Consider the following 27,123-nt stretch of genomic DNA (forward strand, 5'->3'; position numbering starts at 1 on the left):
TAATATTGTTTTTGGTATTCTAGAATGTTATAACCAGAAGTGTCTGTTGCTTTCGAAAATTACAGGGTATTTTAGGCCATGCCATTCTCATAATTGCTCCATTTTTGGTTACCTTTTCTTATGTTCCTGTCAACAGTATTATTTCAGGTTAAATTTAAATAAGTTCGTAGCAACTAAATTAGATGGCGTAGTTTCGACAGTAGGGCAATACGAAGTACAACTGTGTTAGCTTTGAACCGTGAAGAATCATCCCATCTTACGAAATTATAATTTTTAGTTTACCATTTAGTATTCTCTATCAAAAATTTTTGAGGTTAATTTAAAATTTATTTCATACAATAAGTACAGCTGTGACAACTTTAAACTGACAACAATCAACTCATCAACAATCAACTAACATTTTTACGCAGTTGTGTTGCGCCAGTAACAATGAATATCATATCAACAATATAAAAACCGTCCAAACAGATATCAACACAGAACTAAACAACAGTATTGTTTGAAACCATGGTAACTGTCAACTGGAAGTCTGTGTAAATGCATATAGAAGTTCCAGACTAGCGACATTGTTACTTCAGAGTGTAACAAAACTTGGCGAGCGAACGTTTCGCGTGTGTAGTGATCAGTCAGAGCAGAGAAAAGCAAGAGATCAGGATGAACAGAAGATGCGGTCTGGTGCAGCGATTCCATTTCTCATCTCTGCCAAGCGTGCTACAAGAGCCATTCATGCCACCTTTGATTTCTTCAAAGTAAGAGAGGGTCTGCATTATCTAAACGTTTACAGACTAACAGACGTACTGATGTAAAAAGCGAAGCTTTCGCGGCAACTGAAGTTGATGAAAGACTCTCGAATTACAAGCCACGTCAGGCGATTGAATGGTGAATGAACCATATCTTCTGCTCTCATCCTCAGGCCCTGAGGATGAGAGCAGAGAATGCTCTCGAAACGTTGGCAGAAGATATTGTTTATTCCCCATTCAGCCACCTGACGCTGCTTGTAACCCGATAGTCTTTCATTAACGGACTCACTGTTTATGGTGGTTACTACGGAACTTCAAATACAAATTTCAAAATTTAGAAATGGTTAAATTTTAATTGTGTTTCGTGAGTAAATGCTGATGTATTACCTGTAAACATACGCTGCAAAGAACGCGCGAGGGCGTTATTTATGAGATTCTTGTATATATTACTTTCTTTCTAAACATTCTAAATTTACAACGCAGTTTTTAAATCGATTTTTAGTATTCCACAATTACCACTCACGACCGATTTGACCCTCTCTTCAACAGATCACTCAATTGGTCCGTTCCTGAAGACCCGACACATAGATCAGACGAGACCTTGAAATTTAAGTGTGGTGGCGTGGTTGAGGGTGGATATGACGTCACAACGAGGTAAGTTCATTTTGCGATCATGTGCCTGGCACATCTCTGACAAACTAAGTGACCAGCTCATGTGGATATTTGGCTACCGATAAACGGGTTAACTGACTTGTTGGGCGATTCATTTTCTCATTAGACAACGAAGTGACTCATTTAATGACGCTCTATGAATTAATTGATTAGCCGACTGTATGTTCCGTTTCTTGGGCAATGCTGATATGCTGAGACAGCTTAGGATAGAACAGGTCCGGACACGTTAGTTTTGGCTGTGTTATTTTAAGTGAGGTTCGTTGGGTTAAGACGTGTTAGGTTAGGTTTCTTAGGATTCGGATGTGGAATTTAAAGGAAGGATAAGTAAAGTAAAGCGTCCCTCTACATGCCTATGCAGGCACTTGTGGGGAGCGGAGGTATAGCTCCTACTCTTTCTTGACCTCGGCACTAGATGGGGGTGAGTGGTCAGCATCACGCCCCGGCCGTGCTTTATCCCTGGGAAAGAATCCCAGTACCCATTGTAGAGGAGGCTGGGTGGGCCCCAATGCCGATCCGGACTCAGAGGCTAGAGGAAAAATCCTCTGCCCCCGTCGGGTATCGAACCCCGATCGCCCAGCCCATAGCTAGTCACTATACTGAGCTATCCCGGCTAATTTAAAGGAAGGATAGATAATTTGAATACAAATTCTAAATTTTAGAAACTTGAATGTGGGAGTTATAAAATGTTAAAATCTGGTGTTTGAAATTTCGATAGTATTTTTAAACAATTTAAATCCGTGGGTGTTTACAAATTTAGAAATTATTAAATTTTAATTAATTATAATTTTGTTTCGTAGGAAAAGGCTTATGTAATACCTGTAAATGCACGTTGCAAGAAACGCGCAAGGGCGTTATTTGTGAGATCCTTGTATATACAGTAAAACCCCTCTAGTTGGACACCCCTATATCCTGGACACCCCTATATCCTGGACACCCCTCTATATTGGACACTTTTAATTGGAACCGGCGAATATCCTATAATTTTACATGTCCACAACACTCTATATCCTGAAACTTGTTCACCCCTTTTGTTGTAAGTTGGACAGGTGCATGCACGCACTTAGCTTCAAAGCTTTTATGGGAAACGTTTACAGTTAGTATTTTGTTGTTTTGAATTTCTGACTGATGAATGCCTTCTACCTGAGGATTAGCTTATGGTTGAGGGTGTGAGACTTTGAACACATCATTGGAATGCAGTGAAAGTGTATAGTTATTCCTTTGTTAAACCCTTCACTGGACTACAGTACCTATTGCTGGTACAGATTTAACTTTGTCAGTACAGTACAACCCCGCTATAACGCGGGTCGCGGGGGACAGGGGTAAACCCGCGTTATTACGGGAGTGCATCAGAAAAATCGGTACAAGTACTGGACGTACTGTACGGTACCTACAGTATTGATAGACTATCGCCATTTAAGAGTATACATACTTATTTAACTATGTTTACGATTGATTTTTACGGAAAAAGTAATAAATAATTAATTTGGCTTGCATTTTAATATAATTTTGAGTTCTGTGTGAAGGATAATTGATGAACTTTTTTTTCTTTTTTGCTGCACTATGGGGGACATGAGGTACCAGCGTTATATCTGGAACCGCGGTGTAGTGAACCGCGTTATAGAGGGGTTGTACTGTACTGTGCTTGCAACTGAGTTAAACAGTGTTAACAGAAATTACAGTAGTTAGATTATGTAAGTAAATAGGTTACATTGTCGGTAAACGTAAAGTATTGGTGCCCCTCCCTTTGAGCTTATCCATGCAAGTTTAATTTAGTGAAAACAAAATTTGTAAAAATTTAATTTACTCTTTTGATTTTTCTTATCAATAATTTCCTTTTTGGGAAGGGCTCCATAATACTCTACAATTACCACATTGTCATTACACCACAATTTGAAAGGATGAATTTCTCCTTTCCCTCTATCCTGGACATCTCTGTAAGTTGGACACATTATCGTGGAACCGCAAGTTTCCAACTTAGAGAGGTTTTACTGTATTAATTTCCTTCTAAACGTTCTAACTTTTAAAATGCAGTTTCTAAATCGATTTGTAATATCGGTTTGAAGCTGATTGACCCCGGTTGACCCGCCTTCGGATGATCGGTAGTCTGCTCTAATGTGTCCAATTATTCATCTTTAACCCGTCTTAGATGCGAGTTCAAAAAGAAAGAAAACAGACACTTTAGAATTTATCCTTTCGGATAGGGGCCCTACTCTGGGAGAAGACCGACAGCCTCGCACAACGGCAGTCAGCGACGCTTCGGAATGGCAGACGAGCGCAGATAATGCGACTCGCAGCAACACCCGAGAGGAGATTCCAAGCAGCGACGAGATGACTCCGCTAGAATGTGAGACAAGTAGGTGTACACGCACTGAACCTGAGTCACGCGAGAACTCCGATATCAGGGAAACTGGAAAAACCGTGGACGATTCCCATGTCACTTCAGAGGAAATAGAATATCAGCTATCAGACCATACCGAAGTTCTTATTCTGGAACTCAGTAATGCATTGCTAGCACACTGCGAGGATATACAATTGTGCCCCAGACTGAAAAATCTGTTTACTTTGCCGTCTGCACCACTGCTTTACGAAAGAAAACAAGAACATTTCGAACAAAAAGAAACACAGTCATAAATGTTCACATGAAAAATGCTCACACAAAAAATACGCACATACAAAAGTTCTCACATTCACAATACTAGCAAGTAACACACGCTTAATAAAGCGTTGTGTGCGTGCTAGAAAGTGAATTTCAAACATACTATACATACTCGTTGGCCAAATTTGTTTTTTGTTTTTGTTTTTGTTTTTTTGTAAACTAAAATTAATGTGGGAATTATACTATGTGCGTATTTCTCTGCGTAAACATTTCTCCGTGTGGGTATTTTTCATGTGAGCATTAATGACAGTGGATGTTTTTGAGCGGAATTTTCGTGTGGGCTTACTTCATTTGAGCACGTATCTGGTCACCGTTAAATACACCAAGGCCTTATAATACATTACAAAATTTAATTAAAGGTATTGTAAGAAAACCAATTTCTTATTATAGCATGGTATTAAATTTGAATTATTGCAGCAGTACAGTAAAATCAAGAAGTATGAAGTGTAATCAAAAATCTTGTTCAAGTGATTGTGCATATGTGTAAATATAACTTATGAGAAAAAGGAATTAGCGTTCTTAAATCAAATCTAAATCACTACAATAAACGCAGTTCTAACATCAATTAAAGTGCATATAATATTGGCAAATTCTGCTCTATTTTTGGAAAAGAAAATCATGCTGTTATAAACGTAATGACTTTGCACGTAGAGTGGAACGCCCATTTTAAAATCAAGTATTAACAACACAATAAAGTGTTATTTACCCACTGACATATTTATGATAACCCGTTTTAAAACAGTTTAGATTCGAATGGCAGAGGCGGTTCGGAATTTTGGACAAAAAATAAGTTTCTATTAAAATTTTATAAGTTCTTATGGTGGAAACTATGAAGTTATTTTCCGTTCTTGCGCCGTGTATTCTGTTATAAAGTCAGTGACGGTTCGGAGATGCTAATTTATCTCAATCTTTCCTAACCTAACCTAAACTAAGAAAATATAACACAACATACATAACCTAACCCAAATTAACCCAACCCACGCTAGCCTAGGTTCCGCGCAAGCGCATCATTAAAGTCACCTATCCCAGCAATACCTAAAACAATAAAAATAACTGAAAATTGATAATTTCCTTCTGCGCATGCGTACAAGTTCCACTGCACATGCGCGTCACTAACCTCACCTGACGACCTAACCTAACTTAATCCTACATAATCAAATTCCACTCAATCTGCTCCATAGCAGTTGATCATTGAGCATGGAGGCAGGAAGTACCTGTAAAACGTCGGTGAACTTCAACCAGGCCTCAAGACCATTATTGTCACTGGTTTTGTTGTTATCCTAAGTGAATTATTATGGCTAATGGGCCCACTGCCCGAGCCCAGACGATACGTCAGTGAATGAGTGGATATGGAGCAAAGGTGGAATGATACTGACAACGGAAAAGCTGTCCCAGTCACAGCCACATATAAATTTACAATTAAATTTAAGCACAGTTTAGACAGACAACAACTCGCAGAAAAAGGAACAGGGTACAAGGATTTAATTAAAATACACTCGTAATTGAAATATTTCTGGATAGAAAAAAACAACAGAAGTGTAGTGTAATACCTCTTCTGTTAATAGCTGTCAACAACAGAGGTTGACTATGCGTTATGGTATCTGTTATTCATTAGATCTGCAAATAACATGTTTGCATCAAGAATATATTGACGTGTGTCAACAACAAGGGCTGTGGCCTGAGAAAACAAATTTAAACCCCATATGTTTCATAGTAGAGCTCAGTATTTGTCATACTGTACGTTTTGTGCAGCACTAACGTATTAAGACACGAAGTAGGACCATGTTCTGTGCAGAAGTTGGTAGTACGTTGCACCTCTTGCTACAGACCAGCCGTACCGATGTTTTAAATATAGAGGTTAGAGCGTGATCCTTCTGACGGACGTGTATGTGGACTCTCGTTGCCTCCTTCAAGCACAAGACTATAAAATATATAACTTTATTACAGGTTTTACAACCTTGCACAGCAAAATTTGAAGATACGTAATTTTGTACGAACGTAATAGTATGAACAACTTTAGTAAGTATGATAGAAAAAATTACTTGCAGAACTACGAGTTTCGGCCTTAAGTTATGTATATTACGTAGTTAGTCTATGCTTTAAATTAAACGAGAAAGAGAAACACGCTCCCCAGTGCAAAGTCCGATTTAAACGATGCCAAAACAACAGAAAGAAAAATAGTTCAATCCTGAACGATACATCACATGCATCTTTCGGTAAGTTACAAAGAAATTATTGTGGCCCAGAGCCACTTCTTTACAAGGAACTATTATTATTATTATTAGCAGCTTGTTTCTTGCACAATTTGATAATTGAAAAAGATGGAGTGGAACGCCTTTTGAAAGATATGACTTTCTTCCCAGCTAAGCTGGACTAAACGCTATCAAATATGAAAGACAAATAACTTGTACTTATGCTCATCTGCATTTTAACGTGATGCATGCAATATTAACATTTGTGTATTTTGGCTAATATGATCCATGAGAATTATATTTTTAATAATATAATTGTTTTGTTTTTGTTTTAATTAACCAGAAGAAGGGGCCTACAGATGACATTAGTTCGGATGGGAACATGTGATTTAATGCTCTTTTACTAAACGTTAACTTCTGGGTCGAAGTAATACTAGGGGATATTGGGAGCGACCCGTTCTTCAAGTGCCTGAGCACTGCGGGTCCCAACTTTTCGTTAGCTTTGATTTGTTAGACAGTTGGTAGGACTCCTTGGACGAGGGATCGGCCCGTCGCAAGGCCTCTACCTGTACACAGGAAAGCACAACACGGAAAAATACAGACAAACAGCTTGAGTGGGATTCGAACCCACGGTCCCAGCGATCAAACGGCACAATGCCCACGCCTCAGACTACTTTGAGAAAGTGGCCAAAGGAACGGCGGGACCAGCTGCAGAGATAATCAGCAGAAGACAGGAGCTCGCCACGAAGCTACTATCCGCCTTGAAAATATTTGTTTTAATAAATCGGTGTAGCAGTGTGCATTCTCCTACCCGGCAGTCAGTTTGTTGGTCAATTCTTTCTTTCTTTCTGCGCAGTCGCAGGCCCCTCCCTGCTCCCCCCTTTAATAGTGACGTAATTTCTTTTCTTCAAGGGATTCTGAGCTTCGAGTGTTGTGTTGTTGTCAGTTGTGACTTGCCTGTTTATTGTCGTGTGAGCAAAAGTGAATTTGTGGTTCGATCCGTCTCTCTCTGTGAATCCGCTCTTTCGTGAAATGCTGGGTTTTAATTGTCTGCATATACAAGTAACTTGTTCAAAGAATTGATGCTTAGGTGAGTAAGACACATTTTTCATTAATGCTTAAATTTTTCTGGAATACCGTAATGTCAATGTATTGAACCTGGTCGCCTTTTAACAGCTGTGACATTTTAATTGTCTGAAACGCACTTGTTCATTGGTGGGAATCGGAAGATGATGATTTTGTGACGATTTTTAAACTTACTTATTTCCAACCGATCTTATATTGGCGTCCCAAGACAGGAAACATACCACGAGGAAGACGTCAGAGGGTTAATTACACTTTTAAAATGTCGTCTGTGTGTGTCCTTTATCATCTGCATTACAGCTAAATTTATTGTTTTATAGCATAGAAAAACATTACCCAAATTAATTTCCTTTTGAATAAAATGTTTTTTCATACGTGCAGCAGGTGATAAGTATCTTCTATGCAGCCTGCCACGTGTAACGTATTCTTTTCAACAGAACCAGTTACTGAAATGTAAGTTCTAAGGTCATGAATTTCTTCTCTCACGATTGAAACTGTTCTTTAAAAGTTTCCTAGTGAAAATATAGAGGATTTTAGATTTCAGATAAAACATATGGATCCGTCCGCTTTTCTCCCGTCACACGCCCTATTTGATCAAACGCCCCATTTTCCAAGTTGATTTAATCGAACCGGTAAATCAAAGTCAGTGACGCAACTTCTGTTCACAGCAGCTTTGTATTTATAAAGATCGCTTAATAACTGATAGTAATTTACGTTAATGAGCAAATTTGGCCGCCATGTTTTCCAATTAATTTGAATTTGGCGGAAATAAGAACTAGACAAACGCGGATGGGGAGAAATTCTTAAACGCTTTACTCATTCTGTGGCGACTATAATTCTTATAATAAACAGGTTGATTACATTTAGCGCCAAATTTATCTCCACATTTTAATATTTAATTATTGAAGAATTTTGGTGATTACAATCGCAGTTTTTATACGATGTTATGACGACTCTGTTTGAATTGGTTAAAGAAAGTGTCGAGGGACACACATACGTAAAAAGATTAGTTCTTACGAAAAGTTGCAAATGCGCCGAACAGCTCTTTAATGTCTGTCCCTCTTTATCAATTGTGAGATTTGGCCATTTTCATTAAAACGTGTCCCCACATTTCAGTTGTGATTAAGTGCGGACAATTATATCAGGTCCCTTGCTTTTCTCCGCGCATTTTCAACGCAACTTGAATAATATTTCTCGAAGCGAAAGTTGTCCCTGACAACGAAGGCAGAAGAGACTGGAATGTACGAGTCTCGTGGTTTTAGAGGCAATTGAGCTAAATTTATTAACTTGCTTTACTTTATGCTAACCGACCGTTGTCTGACAGCGAAGTTTGGTAGATAGTTGGTTCAATTTCAGGTAGTCGTGGGAATTGCGAATTCCACTGTTTTAAACAGAGTCCTGAGTGACGAGCCATCCCGTTCTTCATCATGAGTCAGATTTAGTTTCTCAGCTAATTTAACTGCGTAGAAAACCAAAATTTGTTGAGACGTATTTTCCTCCTGTATTTCAGAAAACAAAAGAACTTCATTTGAGAGACGTATTAAGAATCTACCACCAAGAATAGGAACATTGTTGCTTTCTGTTTGAATCGTTCTTCCATTCTGTAGTCCGTTTCATATAACGTCCAGGCTTGCATATAAAATCGATTGTAACTATGGATAGAAAGTGGAAATGTAATAGGCACAAGAGGCCAATGCAAACATCGTCGATGATAGTCGCAAGGCGCATGCGTGATCAGGGTTTCGACACACGGACGGACGAACACGAGAAATCCATTGGTCTGTGGCTTTTAGAGTTATGCTCTTCTTGAAAGGGAATTCGAAGTCACACGTCATCACCCAAAGGGAGAAAGCAAGGGAAGGCAGGAGACAAATGGAGAAAAATTCACAATGAGGAACTTATTATTTATATTTTAATTTTAAAAATAGTTGTATTAAGACGATTAAGTCAATGCTGCTGAAATGGTTAGGTCATGTAGATATTTGTACAGCGTTTTGGTGTGAAAACTGAAGGGGCGAGGTAACTCGGAAGCCTTGGAATATATATGAATATAATATTAAAATGGATCTTACAGGAATAGAATATGGACTGGATTTATCCGGCTGAAAACTATAATCCAATTGGGGTTTAATATGAGTTATATTTGACCAGCTGAGCGATCATTTGCTTGTTAAGATCCCTGATGCATGTAATTAGTTTACATGATCACCACCACCATCATCATCATCAGTGTCGCGGATTAAGACTGTTCTTTCGTTTTGTCTGACGTCCTTTGACTTTTCCCTCCCTTCGGCTTGCGCTGACAGAAGATCCTGGGTGTCGCGTTCTCAGGCGTTCTTTGCGAGCGTACGAACCACTTCTTTTGTGAGGCTTTTAACGTTGTATTTATATAGGCATACCCCGCTTTATTGCGCTTCGCAGATATTGCGTTTTTACAAACTGATGGTTTGTGGCAACCCTGCGTCGAGCAAGTCTATCGGCGCCATTTTTCCAACAGCGTGTGCCCACTTCGTGTCTCTGGGTCACATTTTGGTAATTCTCGCAATGTTTTTTTAGACATAATGCTATTTCACACTTAATAGACTACAGTATAATGCAAACATAACTTTTATATGCACTGGGAAACCAAAAAATTCGTGTGACTCGCTTTATGGCGGTGGTCTGGAACCGAACACGAAATATCTCCGAGGTATGCCTGTCTTCCTAATTCTCGTTTCTCCTCTTTCGTCTTTAAATACTTCCGTGCAGTTACTTACAAAAGATGTAATCATGTCATGTATAAAAATTAATGATCTTTTTCCTTCAATCATGATATCAGCTTCTGATTTAAGCCTCGTAACTGAGAACTCGTGAAATGAAAACGGATAGAAAAGGAAGCGGAAGGGATTTTTGAGTAGGCCTTGGCTTCCGAAATAAGAGATGTAATACCTAATGGAGGACGTAAGCCATGGTTTATTTGCGCCATAAATAAGGCAGTCATAATTTTTGGCGCCTGCCGGCTTTTTCGTTTTATTCCCATGTATTTTTTACCTTGTCCGAAGTCCAAGCAGCAGAGTCCTTGAGAATCTAACAGTGCGCTCCACTACTGAAAAACAGTTCCCTGCATTTTATGGAATGCGACGTTTCGTTACCGTGTTCGCTGCATCCTGCCGTCGTCCAATTCTTGAGCCACATCGATTTAGTCAACGTACTCACGCATTATTTGATGCTGTTAATATTATTCTGCCATCTAACCCTTGATCTTTCTACTGTTCTCTTACCACATTGCTTTTCTTGTACAGACAAAGAAGCTTGTAATTAATGGATGTGTCCGGGTTGGCACATCCGCCCCGCATTCAGAATGTTTGAACCAATTAACCGACTTTCGTGAAACTTACGTGCGTCTGTGTGTGCCTTGGAAGGTGTATCGCGGGTCCCAACATAGAATGGACAGAGTATAATCTCGTGCCTATTGAATTGCCTCGCATTCTCTTATTTATTCGGCTCATTTTGGCTGACGAGTTGGACGATTGTCGGTCGTTTCTGCGAGCAGGTGAGGAAAATTGTAAACCAGAACGTCGCGTCGATCAGCAGTCGAAAGGCCGGATAAGCTTTTACAGGTAACGAACCTCGGCCTTGTGCCACGTCCGCTATTCTTGTATCCCTTATCCCAGGTTTCGCGGCTCGTGTTTGCCTTCGGTCCGGAACACGGGTGGCAGAGCGGTTTGCCTCAAGGTTGGCGATGCGTCGATATCTCGCAGTGCGTGGGAGGGTTGGTCGTGCAAACCTTGAACAGACTGACAACTGACTCACATCTGAACGTAGAATGTTTGTTACAGGAGATGTAGGATGGGGGCAGCGATTCGGACAAAGTTGACAACTAATTAGATTCTGTTCAATGCAAAGATTGAATCCGCCAGATGTCAGTCAAGACCTGTTTATATACATCGTTAAACACAAGCTCCTCCGCCTTCAGCATCCCTCACAAATCATGAATCTCGTGTGCATGTGGAAGGGTTTTGTGTAGCTGGCAACGCTGCCGGTGGCACACCTTCATGAGCTTTGCTTAAACTTTAGCTCTTTCCACATTTTATCGCTTTAACTCGCCCTTAACCTCCAGAAACATTTCCCTCCGTATGGGAGATTGAGGGAATGGTTTTATTATCTTGTTGCCCAATCGTAGCTCCTTCTCGTCTCTTTTCTGTTGAGGCTTCTACTCGCTCGTGGGCTCAGCTCTGTGGCTGTTGGTGGCCGGATGACCTTAATTCTCTGGATCTAACTGTCCAACTGGTGACCAGTTTTAATCGAATACCCCTGCTGCTTATGCCATCATCTGAAGTATGAACATTGATTACTATCTTGGGTTTATAAATTATGGCTGTGCACCGGATTCAACTCCATAATTCTGCAACATTTACAGCAACAACAAACCAATACACAAATAAGGATTCCTAATATTAATGCCAGTATGCTTAACTGGTAAGTTTTATCAGCTTTCCTAACTCGTCTTCTTTATGGCTAGCTAGCTTGAATTCGTTCTTTGTGTGTTAAGTACTTTCTTTATGTGCGTTGCTATGGGAATTGCATCAGCTTTAAGCTCGTCGCAGAATTCCGTTGTTAAAGTTTAAGGCTGCATTAACCTCCTTGTGTGTGTTTTGACATTCCATTCTGTAGAAGACCTGATCAACACTTGTGATCCATAACCTGTACAGTATTTGTGAAATTAATTTTGCCATTGTCTTTAATTTTCAAGGCAAAAGGCTTTTGGTTCTGATATATTGTAGTTAAGTGGTCAAGTTAAGGGGCAACTTAGTCCACGCGTTACCCTTGGATGGAAACCACAATGTTTCTCCAAGTTCGATGCCTTATTAGTTGAATGACTTATGTGAAGTGGAAAGTTCTGTTTACATACCCAGCTGGTTTCCCGTGCCATTTTACGATGCACCAAAAATCTTCTTTAATTAATCTAACATCACAAGCACTTCTTTCTCTGGTTGGATGGATTTATGTTTGCTAATCTCTTAATCACTCAGACTGGAAATGGTAAAACTCTATGTACGTTACAGGTGTACCGGCTTACTAATGGTACTCTCACAACATATACTAGCTTACGTGCTATCAGATACAACCCTGTATCTTGTACTTTAATTAATTGACATAGATAAGCGTCGATCAGTGGTACTGGGACATGCAAATCTCGCGGAAGGTCTCTCAGGTCTCAATTAAACGGACAGGTGACAAGACACGTGGCTGGATGATGCCCTTCTGAGCATTTACATCGTATTCTTCTCTTACTTCTGTCAGTGTGCGTTCCAACTGAATGGTACGTTCATTCAAAGCAACTAACAGTGAAACGTACGTATACTTCTGTTTGATTGCTCCATTCTCCTCAACATGAATACTAATCGGTTCCAAACCCTTTCGCTAACACAGCTTCGTTCGTGGCGGCAACATGGAATGTGTAATTAACTGACCTCAACGTAGATTTGACTACAGGCATCTGCTCCTTAGACAGCTTAATAAGATCTGCCTGTTCTGACACTAGCTGAGTAATTTTATCATTGTAAAAATCTCTGATTGTCATCGTCGAATACTCCAACCAATGTATGGGATACCTTTCGTATCAGATTTAATATTTCTCACCTCTGCCTGTGGATTGTCTCATCTGCTCTAGTTATCTGATTTACAAGATCACGCTTATGCTTCAGCATGGTAATTTTCGTGTCTGTCTCATTATTCGTTGTTCGATAACCAGTCACATTCACCCAAAGCTTACCATCACACCTATCACAATATCCCAGAGTTAATTCAGTGTACTTATCTGTCAAATTGAAATTCTCGCTGTATATTTACATACGTCATCACCTTCCATTTGCTGCTGTCTTGCGTCTTGCATCTGCCCGATGTTCAGAGTAAAGTTCTGGAGCCTTCGGAACATTCTGTACGCCAGTGACGCGCAACCGATCTGCCGCGAAATGTTCACCTCATATTGCCTCGTCTTCAGTTTCACCGCGTATCGAACTTATTTGCTCAACAGAGCAGGCACAAGTGTCACACTGACTATCAAGTGAATGTAAACGTCCTACTTATTCACACTTATTACCTTTTTGAAGTTAAATTATTACCATATAATATACAAATAATTCTTTGCTCTCCTCTCTAAGATTTAAATACTCAACAAAGATCATTGTGATTTGAGCTCGTAAAACGTTTTAAGGCTTTTATAGACAAGAGTGTAATTTATCCCCAAATTTTTAAAAATGTAATGTCTTGTATCTGCGGTCGCATTCCTCAATACTTCAGTTAAATACTGTTACACTATGAAGATGTTCTCTTAATTTTATATCGACTGTAGATGAAAACCACATAGCTATTAAATGGATTATTGATTTTCATAATTAGTTAATTATTTATGTCTAGGTTTATTTTACTGGGTTACTGGGAACGACCAATTCTTCAAGTGCATGAGCACTGCGGGTCCCAACTTTTCGTTGGCTTTGATTTATTAGACAGTTGGTAGGACTCCTTGGACGAGGGATCGGCCCTTCGCTAGGCCTCTACCTGTACACAGGACAGCACAACACGGAAAAATGCAGACAAACATCCATGGCTTGAGTGGGATTCGAACCCACGGTCCCAGCAACCAAGCGGCAGAAGGCCCACGCGGCCACTGCGGTCCCCCAGTTTTATTTTAGATTAATATTTTCTCTTCTTACATCCGCTGTTTGTAAATGACGGTCACATTCCATAAAAATATTCCACATGCAGTGGGATCTTTGGGTCGAAGGACAATGATTTGAATACTGTGAAATAATTACACATAATCTATACGTAAAAATATGAATGACTATCTTTAATTTTAAATGACTACACATACATAGGAAATATTATATTTTAATTTATTCAAATAATGAATATATTTAAAACAAACAACATAATAATAAGTATGGATAATCATGAACTTGAAATGGTAAAGTTTTCGGTTGGGTTGTCATAAACCATCTATCACCCCCCACAACATACAAAATGGGGTTGGTGTGCCGCCATGACTCTTCGAAAATTTTCAGTGTGCCGCGAGTGTAGAAAGGTTGCGCTACGATGTCGAGGCATTCGTAACCCGGTATTACACACAGAGTAGTAAACGCCGGAGCCCACATCTGCAGTTGCACATGAAAAGGTTGCACCTTCATTTCTTTTGATCGTTTTGCTTCCATTATTACATTAGGGTCGTCTATTCTCTTAATTCTATCTTTTCATTACCCTGAGACAGTTTGTTCTGCTGGCATTTCGCCCTATTACAGTCTTCTGAGTCGTTCTTTATTCCCTCCCAGGAGACCGACTACCGTATTCTACGACAGGTCCGATTCATGCATTTCTTGTATAATGTAAATCCGAAACGTGGGCAACTGCACAGATTCCAACTTCAATGTGCGTCTGCATCGGAGCTGCTGCAGTAGCGACTGTTTCCGCCGAGTGGCCACGAGGGAGAGCGACTTTTTTAAAGACACGTCGGTAAGGACGCGAGGTGCCTCGAGAAGCCTGAATTGCCTCCTTCAGGTTATTCTAATCTACCGCCGGGAACTTACTTCAGATTCAGTGGCAAGCTCTCAGGTGTCAACGTACAAATGACACACCAAAACAATTAGCCATCGCACAGGATGAAGTGAACTTCAGTGAAGTTCCTTTTGTCTTGAACATATAAGAAGGCGCTTCCTCAATGGTAATCGTCGGCGATGTCATGGTTTTTCTGTCTTCCCAGTCGTCTTCGACTGTCAGAGCATCCAACAACGTCCAGCACTCTGCCATTCCTCATACAGCAACCGATCCCTGTGTTTGTAAATGTAGTCGCAGGCATTGGGAAGTCCCTTGACCACACAGGCCGACATCCCATTTCTATATGTAGTCATGTTCGCAACCTCGCACCTGCAGTTTGAGAAAAATTAAGAGTGAAAAGAAGCAAGGTTATACGTCATGTAAACCCGAAAATAATTAAGCCCCTCATGGGAAAAAGAATTATTGAGACCTTCATATTCACCCTTATTTATTTTTCTTTTAAATTACTATTACGTATAATAACAACTATTTTCTTCAAAAATGTGTTTTTGTGGTTCTAAGATGTCTTTGAAATGTGGTGTTGCAGAAGATTACTATCAATACACTGAACTGCCCGTCAAACTAACATCTCTATATTGAATGAGCTTAGAATAGCGTATCGCTGGTCTTCCAAGATCTATGACCGAATCCTGCGATATTTTAGGTGCATTATGCGAAGAGAAAGTGGCCTAGAAGAACTGGTCGTGGAAGGCAAAGTCCAGGGTTAAAGGTCACGAGGAAGATTCCCGGCAAGATGGATCGATCAAGTGAGCGTGCTCACTGGAAATTCGCTCAGAGACGCCACTACAAAAGCACTGGACAGGGAAGAATGGCGGATCCCGCAATTCGAGGTCACGACGAATAATTCCGAAGCCATTATCTTTGGATTGCGGCAGAAGGGACATGGAAGCCCGACACTTAAACCTTCTAGATTTTTCCCAGTCAACCTCCAACTGAAATTCCCCCAGCACGACTTTTGTGTCTACTTCCCGTACTCGTATCGCCACCGGCCCAGATTCTGATCCAGACCGCATTTCATGATCCGTTTTAATAGTATCTTCCCATCGAAACATACCTTAGTACCAATTGCGTCGGTGGGTTCTAATCTGTATGATCATAACAAATTGCCCTCTTTTAACAATTAAGTTAGAAAATTAATTGTTCGTCCGACAGAAAACATTCCTGGAGAGGGACTTTCGGCGTAACAAGAGTAAGAAAAGAGACTAAAACAAATACAAAGAACTTGGGATGGATGCAAAATGTCGCTAAATCTCAGGCCTGCAAGTGGCCAAATACCGAGATTATTACGGCGGCGTCGATGTGCCGAGCCCCGAAAGTGTGTCCATGATCAAAGAAACTTCGTCTGTGGTCTTATTATCGACACAGTTATTGTTTACGTCCGCTTAGCATTACTCAGCCATCTGCAGCTTGGATTTAATGACCGAACGCGATCGAAACATTGTTCTGCCCGCTCTCACTGCAACACACAACCCCCGAGCATGTTTCGCGGGCGGCTTATAAAGCCTAGATGATTCAAGCAGCAAGCGCCTCTGAAACGTCGGAAAATTTCTAAGAGCCCACAAGGCCAAAACAATCCATAGGACTGGACACCTTGATCGAAACTCATTTATGCTTCACAAGTTATAGTTTGTGAAAAGATCCTAAACAAACAAACCATTCATTTCTGCTGACGTCGAAACACTCCACTCGGCAAGTGCTGATTTCGTTAATGAAACCACCGATGGCGTAGATGGTGTCGTCAATCACTTGAAGCGCGAAGTCACGACGTGGAATAAGCAGGTGGGAGATCTCGGTCCACGTGTCCGTTTCTGGGTCGTAACTCTCGCCACTGCTCGTAGCGCGAGAACCTTGGATATATCCTCCTGCGGGTACAAATGTTCTGTGTTAAGTCTGCCGAACGAAACGTGTTCCAAGTCCTTGACGATAATTATGACTCCCTCAAATGGTGAAGAAATTTCTAGCCTTCAATGGAACCAGAATGTTCATTACCATGTTCGCAAAATCCCATCATTCGACCGTTCTGACGTACGTTATTATTTTCTAAAATCACTTTTAATATTATCCTCCAATTTACGTGGTCTCTTCCCTTCAGGTTTTCTGGTTAAAACTTCGCATTTCTCGTATATTCCATGCGTGCTACACACTCAGCCAAAGTCGTCATATGGTTTTATGCTCCCAAAATATGAAATTCGGTCAAAGTAATGAATGAATCAACGAAACAAAAATGTGTAAAGCCACATGAGTGAGAACCGAGATAAATTCACTCGTTTTTGCAATGTTCATGTTTATAACGGCTACAAAATGAAGACTAAAATGTCTATGATGGAGCACACTTTATCTTCCTTATAGCTCGATTAGTGAACAATGGAATTTATGAAACACGCAAATCACAGTTCTGTAGTTCATTTATGCAGCACGCCATTACAAGAAGATTGTCCTGAACTATGCAGTGTCTCGGAAGTCACCGAACTCAAGTTTAATGCCATGTTCAATGTGCATATTAGATTATAGTTACGTATTAAGCTTATAATTACACAGTCGAAACATGCGTTGAAAGAATTCCGAACACACGCGTAAACAACGGAATCCGTTTCAACACGTTCCCAGGCAATCTGACGACTGACGAGTGACTCCGTCGAATTTCCAAAATTATTTTGTACCTCAGCCATTGCCACGCCCGTTAACTGCTACATACGACTGTGTCCGAAAACACTGTTCAACAATAAACACCTTGCATTGTTGAAAACGTAATTTGTTGCACAAACCGCCGAATAAATAGCACGGAATTCAAAGAAACCGCTTCAAACAACGCGGGCTCTGTAGGGAGACGAGGCCAGTGTTGCCACGCACGGCAAAATGAAATTTACCTCCCACGCTTAACAAAATACGTGACTATTGAGGCACACTATAATAGAAATACAAGAAAAGATTGTGTGTTGTTGTATTTAGTGGTCTTTGTGGAGAAAGTTGTCGAAACCGCGATACACAAATCATATAATAAGAGGTTAAAATTGTTGACAAATTAATTCCGTAAATGAAGGAGAAAAATATTGCTTGCAAAGTCGAAAATTCTTACCTACGGCGTACACACCGCCGTGGTAGGCGACGCAGGACAGGCCGCTGCGTGTGGCAGACATCGGGGAAATGTTAGTCCATAGGTTCGTCTGTGGGTCGTACACCTCCGCTGAGGCCAAATATTGTTGGCCGTTGTTTCCACCAACGACGTAGATTTTATCTGTAAAGAGAGACCAGCTATATGACACAAATGTTATCATATATTTCAGATGGGCTGAGTAAATGTACCGATCCGTACGTAGTGCAATTGTGGGACAATTTGTAGTTGTGATTACGCAAAGATTCTGCATTTAATGTCTTAGCAACTGTAAGTAAATCGCTTCCGGTGTTCATTTGTTTCTTTTATTCTATGCTGTGTGCTCTAAATATAACCATGTAATTAAAGTAATTAGCCTGTCGAAGGAAATGATTTTATTGGGCGAAAAGAGAAGGATAAGAATGCAACATAAACAACATGAAGTGTGTACGACAGGCAATTGTTCTGTGCTCCGTTCTGTCGCCAGCTTCTCACATCCGATCAGAATTATATTTGAAACGTTGTTCATTGCAGAAAATACGTTCAAGACTTCGATCTAATTCTACAAAATAGTTTCTCTTGGTCCGTTATTGGGTCTTACTGCGCTCTATCACCCGCAGGTGTAACTGGACTCTACCTCTCAGTTCTGATAGCCTCGCATTCTGTTTCACGAGATTCACTTTACCTTTGAGTGCGGTCGCACTTGCGTCGGATCGATTCGTGTTCATAGAAGTGATCACCGACCACTGGTTCGTCCTGTAGTCGTATCGCTCGGCCGTTTTAAGTCGACCCTTGTCAGTGTAGCCACCAGCAACGTACACCTGACCCCCGAGCACTGCCACACTGAGGTAGCCTCTGAAACCAAAGAGTACAGACGTTGATATGCTTCACTCTCCTCTGACTTTGAAGCTCATTTATTACTCACACAAATACATTCTCTTTCGCAGAACATCACTCTGCACTCTTTATTGCTGAATCGTAATTCAAATGAGTTAGCAAGAAAATCTTATTTATCTAAAACCTGGAGAAACTAAGAACGAAATTAGTAACTGGCTTCTATTCGGGTTTTTACGAAGACCAACATTGGTGCAAGTGTACTTAATTGCACTGTACTGAATGCTCCTGTTTGTGAGCGGTACAGGTTATAGCCATTGCACACACATAATTCTTGACTAGCAGAACAACTATCAGCTTTTCAAGGAGGACGGAATTCGTTAGTCTCTGAGTTGTGTCTTACCTCCGGTCATTCATCGGCCCCACCTCGTGCCATGTCTTCGTAACTGCGTTGAAACGGCGGACTGAGCTCAAGAATTGCACGCCGTCAGAACCACCGATGACGTAAATGTTAAATCCGACTACCGCCGTGCCATGTTTGACTCGCGGTCCGGTCGGGTCGTTTTCCTGCATCTACAACAACGACATAATACGGGCATATAATTCTTTTGTTCGTGAGGTCCACTCTTGGTTAAGTTTTTACCTAAGATTCTGGACAACCAAGGGAGCAGAGGTAAAGCCCCCTACAGTGGACGAATATTGTTACACCGTGCTGGCTGCCCCGGCCTACGGACGCCAGAAACGTCGTGAGAAATTAATGCAAAGCAACGGTGAAATTGTGGCTAATGTTTTCTTGAAGTCTGTGAGTAGCTGATAGCGTATACATTTGATACATGAGGCTTTCACGGTGGTGAAGACAGCGGTTGGTGACGAGGGCTTTAACAACACGAAGCTAAAGGCAGTACGTTCCTCGGAAACAATGAAATTACGTACCAATTCACACGGCGGTACTACCCAAAAAACCAGCATTCTCGGTCCTCAGTACTTACGTAATTTTTTAAAATTGAAAATAACAATGATGGACAACAATAATTTCGTTTAAGGTCCAAACTCACCAGACAAGTTGTTATAACGTTTCATGTAGGACGATTGTAGTAAATGTTGTATTTGGAGAAACAAAATTTATTTCGTGGACTCCAATTTGAAAACATTTCACATACGAGAAACTTTTATTTAATTTATTTATTCGATTTAATTCTCATGCCTGTAACTTATTTAAAAAAAATTCCAATGAAATGGAAATAAATTAAGGCGAAAAAATTGGCAAAGAGGGTTCGAATACTTATAATGAAATAAGAAAAAACAATTAAGTGGCGGAAATAAGCAAAGAGACATTATTCAACAAGGAGCAGTTGTGTGGAGCTCACCTTAATCCATCGGTTTGCCCGCGTGTCGTATGTTTCCATGGTATCAGCGGTCCACCCTCCAATAACAAAGAGAATGTCATGAGGGATTCGCGGGATGGCAAACCTTGGAGTCAGATATTCCCTGTCGTTCGCCAAGTTCGTTTCTAATTCGTGCAAAAACTTCTGCACCTCTTCGATCACGGGTCTGCATGACTCATTTTCCCTCACATATGGGTGATGTCTTATCTGTTTAACAGCGCAATGTAAACCTTATAAACGTTTAAGAAAAGATAGTGTGAACCTTTAGAGATTTCATTAATGACGAAAACGGTTTTGGTTGCGAAAACCCACCGAAAACGATTATGGCTTACACAGAAGAAGAAATTTCTTGTTTTAGGTAATGTCGCTCTCACTAGTGTACAGGTTACAGAGAGTAGGGAAAACAATGTTAAAATCGATCTTACGGAATTCAATTGAAAAACATTTCAATTGCAAGATACAGACAGACTTTAGTAAGATCTGTATTTTGAGTTGCATTCAAAAAAATTATATTTATTTATTTATTTATGGGAGAGACCCCATGCGAACTGCTTACTTCGATCGTCTTTAGTTGATAACTTTGATTCAACGTCAAAATGGTGTAGCGTGGAACGAAATTTATAAAAACTTAGTTCTACAGTGAATAAAAGGTAAAAGGATGAATAAATAGTTCTTTGGAATAATAGATGCACACACACTAACACGTGTGCATATATATATATATATATATATATATATATATATATATATATATATGGATGCTACCCAAACTTTAAGGGAATTTGCCCATAAAGAAAATTGCTTATCATAACTCCAAGTTTCCACCGACTCCTTCGAAGTAGTCTCCTTGTGCATAAATGCAGCAATCCCAGCGTTTTGTCCATGATTCAATGCATCCCTGGAAGTCTTCAAGTGTGAGCGTTTTAAACACCTAATGCCATTCTGCCTGACTCATCACCGGTTATGACCTTGGAGATGAAGTTGGGGTCATCTCTGGCTTCATCTTTGAGTTCAGTGCGGATATCGACGCGATGCTCTTTTTGGTCGTTGCTCAGCAGTCTCGGCACAAATTTTGCATCAGTGCGTCTCATGTTCAAATCGTCTGACAAGATGCGTTGCACGGACCCGTATGATATTCCTACGATCGCACAAACATCACGGATTGTTCGTCCACGATCTGCAACCATAGCCTCTCGCACTTTCGCGATGTTTTCCGGTGTTGTGCTTGTCGATGGTCGTCCTGAACGCTCATCGTCGTCGACAGACGTTCGTCCATCCTTAAAGCGTTTGTAGTTTGACTCATAGCGTTCTCACCAAATGCTTCCACAAGTATGCGGTGGGTTTCTACAGCAGTTTTTTAAGCTTAAAGCAAAGTTTAATACAGATTCTTTGCTTCTTAAAATCTGCCATTTATGCAGGTTTAAAAAATTGCCGAACCACTACAACACAACGTTACAAAAACGCACGAGACTCAAGAACGCGGCCTCTCGCCTTCACGGCTGTCGGCACACTAATTTACTAAGGGTACTGCTCGCCCCATCTAGCGGCGACAGGCCATTCCACAACCTGTTCTCGTGTGGAATTCAAATTTCCCGAACTTTTGGGTAGCACCTCGTATATATATATATCAGTCAGTATAGTGACTAGCTACGGGCTGGACGACCGGGGTTCGATCCCCGACGGGGGCAGAGGATCTTTCCTCTAGCCTCTGTGTCCAGACCGGCTCTGGGGCCCACCCAGCCTCCTCTACAATGGGTACCGGGGGTCCTTTCCCGGGGGTAAAGCCGGCCGGGGCGTGACGCTGACCACTTACCCCCATCTAGTACTGATGTCAAGAATGAGTAGCAGCTATATCTCCACTCCCCCCAAGCGCCTACATGGCGTAGAGTGGGACAGCTTTACTCTACTTTTACTTTACTATATATATTATTATATATTATATACACATCACACACATGCAAAAATGAGAAGCTAGCAGATTATATGAATCTATTGTTTGAGAACGTAAAAGAAAACCGCGAAACGGATGTATTCAACAGATAACCAAGAAACCAAGGTCGCCTGGATATTTCAGACGTTCCCGAATTGTTACATGCAGAAGTACGGGCGGATTGACAGATGATGAAGCCAGCAAACGCAGTTATTAATTACGAACGCGTCTGAAAGTGGATTTGGACTTGTGTGCTTTCCCTGCATGTAATCATTTGTGTTTATTGAGTTCTACTGACTTTTTCGAGAAAGAAATCTTTGTCGAGTAGTCCCAGCCTGAAGTTCTTCATGAGCTCTGCGATGTGTCCTTTTCTCTTTTCTGTGTCGTGGTCGATCCACCGGAGTATGCAGTCCCACACAAGTTTCTCGTCCTTGACGTTCAGATTATCCTCCCCGATAATCGCCTGCAGCTCCTTTACTGACATTTCCAGGAGTTCCTCGCTCTGCTGAGACAAATGAGCGAAGTGGCGCGAAACGAAGCGGCGAGCGTGAGATTCAAGGCCGACGTAATAGTGACACCTGCGGCAGCGAGAATAAGAACGGGCTCATGAGCTCCTTCGAAATCTTATCGAACTGAAACACTGAAGCTAGAACTGAATTCTAAAGTGCTTCCACACCACAGTATTTCGCCCCCATCTTTAACCAAAAACCCTTTGAAATCCGGATGAACGAATGAACGAGAACGTGGAGATGAAGTAGTGACAGACCCTTCATTTAACTGGGGGGAAGAGGGAAGTTTACGACGGTGAAGGTCCCCAGGCAGAGCCCGCTCGTCCTTCTAGTAAAGGCAGGTTAAAGAGAAGGCAAGACGTTTGAAAGTGAAGGAGGCGGAGATATGAAAATTAGAGCGAGGAGAAAATTTGAGCAGAGGGTCGAACTGCATTCGACTTGAATTTTTATTCCGGCATTGACCTCAGGAAGTTGGCATTTGATAAAATTTTGTGGTTCGTATGCTGGGGGTGGGCAAATTATGGTGGGATTTTGTAATTGATAATGGCAAGTCTGTACGAGAGTAATGCAGAAAGAAAGGAATTCGGGAGGAGACCAAGAAAATTATAACCCTGCTGCAAGTCGTCATTCACGTTTTACTTGATGAAATTAATCATTACATTTCGCCCATCTCGTGGTTCGAGCCGTGGCTACAGTTTCACCAGGTATGCAACCAGTCGAGTTATGACGGCCAAAAGCTCGAAGTTTTTGGCTGTTTGTGGAACAACCAAACAATTCTATCTAATAATGTAACACGTATTAAAAAAGCAAAATGTATTTCAGAAAAGGCCTCAGGTGCAAGGTTTTTCTCAGGTGCATAGAAGTAAACACCCTATAAAATGGTGAATAGATGGAACAACAATTCTTATAATCTAGAAATAGACCTGACCAAGACCGTATTATCACATTTCCAGTCCTAAGTCCAAATTCCCATCTCTGACTCAGCAAGTGACTGGTCTCGGAATAATAAAGTTGATTTTGTAACGAAGGCTAGCGTTCCAGAAAATGACCAATGAACATCAATTACCTTGCGAAAAGCATGATGCCGATGCAATTACCAAGATTCATCGTGTTCTGGAGGAATTGACAGCAGAGCTGAAGAACGCCTAGCACGCACAAGTAGTCGGACGCTACGAGCAGCTGACGCACGTTTCCACAATTAATATCCACCTTCCTTGTGTAAACGTAGTCCAATATCCGAGCCATGATATCCGAGCTGACTCCGTGCAGGAGAACGTCAGTCTGCTCGTGGGCGTGCATTGTCGTGGTGAAGAGGTTCCTGAAACGTCACGAAGCAGCCGTTAATATACACTCACAGGGCTTCTGCTCCCTTGACGCGGTCTGAGTTTTAGGAAGTGCTGACAGAAATTCGTAACAGAAAAACATTAATTTTATTACTGTTAATAATTAACGTAGTCAAAAAGTAATGAATAATTTTGTTAAATTCTGTTGTGTCATTAATGTATTTCCATTTTCGGTGAATCCTTTTCATACGTTGTATGCGCACGCACGCACGCACACATAGATCGATATATCGAAGGATTTTAGGTTCTCGCGGAGGTGAGTACGAAGAAGGCTGACAGACTTGACGGCGCTACAAACGAGCAGACAGCCGTCTTGGTAATGGATGATTTAGTGGCATCGCATATATCAGCATATATCTCTGGCTTTGCATTGCAATGATAGATCATTATTGTACAAAGCGAAGGCCCCCTGAATGAGTGTTCTGTTATAAAACCCCTTGCCGATAAACAATTGAAGATATATTTTAGTGTTTGTACATTGAGGCAACTGCCCCATAACCAGGGAGTAACATTACACAGCGCAACAATCCACCGCCGTGAGAACCTGACGTCTCACCATAATAGACAAATTACAACTTATAAATAGTCATGTACAAAAAAATTATATCAAATTTCACTTTCTATATGATGTCTGCTACGTTATGAAGTCCCGTTATGTCCTATTTTCACGCGTTTACAACTTAAACATTAAATACACAAACCTGAAATATTCGCTACGCATCGAGAGAATCACTCTGTGGACACGAAAAACGCCGCCATCTTCCAACCTCAACACCGCGTCACACAATAGGTCCATCTGTCTCAAGTCATTCAGAGAGGACAACGCTTCGGTGCACATGCACCTGCTATCTTGCAAAGAACAGCAGCTTTGTTGCTCTAACTCCATTTCCTGAAAAATAGTAGTCAATTGTTGTAACGGGATTTTTATCTTATCATTGACTTGCCTGCTTATCAACTGTGAGTGTATGACAACATGGCATTGAGAAGAATATTTGGTCCTACCTGAGAATACGTAAAATTTCACAAAGTGGATCTTTATAATTGGCATTTTTTCTCAGGTTATAAAATCAAGGAGGATGAGATGGGTGAGGCATGTAGTACAAACATAAGAAACAAGCAATGCAACGTTTCTGTCGGAAAACCCGAAAGGAAGAGATTATTTCGGAAACCCAAATACTGGTATAATGATAATATTAAAATTGACACTAAGTAAATGCATTTGCGGATACGGACTGACTTCATATGCTTCAGGATATGGTCCAGGTCCGGGGTCTGTAGTAATCTTGGTAATCAAATATCGGCTTCCTTAAAAGCGAAACATTTGATTAAATGCGCTGCTGTTAGATTCTCAAGCAGGACGTGGCTCCGTGGCGTCAGTTTGTTTGCTAGTCATAGAAATGCCTATCGAGATTCAATACGATTTTAGCAATCGCTAAACAGAACCGCGAAGCTCTACATGTGAAAAATAGATGCAATATCATGTAACACGCCACGTGTTTCATTGTTAACACCAGGTGAAAATTTTGTAGAGTGTGAAGTATCGATGCGATACATTTTTATTAAGATTCTAGGCCACTGAACACGTCTTACCCTTTAAAATTTTAAATTGTTAATTATTTACTAGGACATTATTTTACTATAAATGATGCCGTAAACTAATAGAAGTCAGTCTCGTATTATTTGAAATTGTGTAAGAAGAAATACGAGGTTAATTTTCTTACAAGTGTTTATAAGTATCAATGAAAGCATGTAAATATGTTGAAAAATGATAATAACAACAAAATATAGCAATTCTTTGCCTAACTCTTCGTTCAAGGGGGGAGAAAACTCGATGTCCACCCGCAATAACAATTTAATTAAAAATAAAATGCATAGAGTGGAGGACAGTATTCAAAATGTCTTAATAACTCACATATCTTACCTTATATTTATTCTGAATAGTTTTAACAGCACAAAAGTATCTTGTCTACTACGCGTTTTATCTACTAGCGATTCACAGCTCTGTTCTTTCCACACTAACAAAGGCCGATTGTTGACGCCAATATATACCAATACAACAATGCCGACGAAACCTATGACGCAACAATTAGTAAATGTGTGGAATGCAATACGGTTTATACAGGATATTATACTGCATGTATAAGAAATGAGCCTTACGGCATGCTCAGCCAATATTGTTGCAGGTGCGGTTTAGAAATTCTAATACTTTTTCTTGCATTGTTGCAGACGCAGGTGTTCGTATAAAGCTGACCATTGTCGATCCATATTTCCTCATTGTTGGTAATTGAAAAAATACAAACTGTATTCTTCTTCTTCCCTGGCGCTACAGTTCAAAGTTGAACCTTGGCTTCTGCAATCTTTCACCTCCATCCGAGGCTTAGCTTGAAGTTTCGAAACAATTATTTTTTAAGGAATGAGGTTGTCAGCCTCACGCCCAACCCTAAGCAATCCTGAGGGAGTGATTTTTTCTGTCAGTTTTATCTCCCTTAGCTGGCCAGTCCCAATTTGTAAGCGTCGGGAACTCGCTTGTTTGTCCTTGCAACACAGCCGTAAAAACGTTGCCTGGGATTCATGACTTGGACGTGCATGCATCGGACTTGGTAGGAATGAATGGCATTTCCCGAGTTTTAATGGTACATATCTGCCAGCAGGATATGTACTCTCTAGGCCACATACTAACCCTTTGGCTCCCACAAAAGTATTACTCTGTTATCATTTGGTCCCATTCCATCTTAAATGTAAAAAGTCAATTTTTAGTATTTAGTGTTTTCTCTATACGGAAATTTAAAAATAATGAGAAGAGGCTTGAAAAAAAATTGTAATTTCATTTTCCCTTATTTAAAAATAACGTCGTGTTTTTTATACTTGATTAATTTTAAAGACCAATTTTTAGGGGTCCGGGTGCTGTTCATCAAACCTCACCTGCGCAAAGGAAAATGTTTCCGGGGGGTGGGGGGGCATGTGGCCAGCGGGACTAATGTTGTGCAGTCTGGTATAGACAATGGCAGTGTATTTGCCTCTGAACTTGGCCGATCTCTCTTTTCAAGGAAGGTTTGTGCGTCTGAAATCCTAATCTCATTTTCTTTCTAATTCCT

The 27,123-nt window shown here is 40.7% G+C and overlaps 3 protein-coding genes across 3 annotated transcripts in view; 2 read left to right on the forward strand and 1 right to left on the reverse strand.

Moving 5' to 3' along the window:
* Nucleotides 1-527: 527 nt before the first annotated feature.
* LOC147872426 (uncharacterized) lies at nt 528-4,578 on the forward strand. The gene is made up of 3 exons (XM_087357600.1): nt 528-749; nt 1,290-1,394; nt 3,614-4,578. The coding sequence occupies exons 1-3, from the start codon at nt 655-657 to the stop codon at nt 4,041-4,043; spliced, it is 630 nt and encodes a 209-aa protein (XP_087213726.1). The 5' UTR covers nt 528-654; the 3' UTR covers nt 4,044-4,578.
* A 2,598-nt stretch (nt 4,579-7,176) lies between these two features.
* Nucleotides 7,177-27,123, forward strand: part of LOC110841047 (kelch-like protein 10) — a 41,889-nt gene continuing 21,942 nt past the window's right edge. The window contains exon 1 of the mRNA XM_087356841.1: nt 7,177-7,350. The gene's annotated coding sequence lies outside the window, so the exon portion shown is untranslated. The remainder of the gene's footprint in view (nt 7,351-27,123) is intronic.
* Nucleotides 14,277-26,090, reverse strand: LOC110835242 (kelch-like protein 10). The gene is made up of 10 exons (XM_087356844.1): nt 25,950-26,090; nt 24,730-24,917; nt 23,752-24,003; nt 22,475-22,754; nt 20,229-20,453; nt 19,265-19,434; nt 18,713-18,882; nt 18,013-18,171; nt 16,591-16,798; nt 14,277-15,245 (listed from the first exon to the last, which is right to left on the reverse strand). The coding sequence occupies exons 2-10, from the start codon at nt 24,912-24,914 to the stop codon at nt 15,095-15,097; spliced, it is 1,800 nt and encodes a 599-aa protein (XP_087212970.1). The 5' UTR covers nt 24,915-24,917; nt 25,950-26,090; the 3' UTR covers nt 14,277-15,094.

Source organism: Zootermopsis nevadensis, unplaced genomic scaffold, assembly GCF_977971745.1.
Source record: "Zootermopsis nevadensis isolate Lab colony 2312 unplaced genomic scaffold, Znev_1.0 Znev_ptg000028l, whole genome shotgun sequence".
In the NCBI taxonomy this organism is placed as follows: Eukaryota; Metazoa; Arthropoda; class Insecta; order Blattodea; family Termopsidae; genus Zootermopsis; species Zootermopsis nevadensis.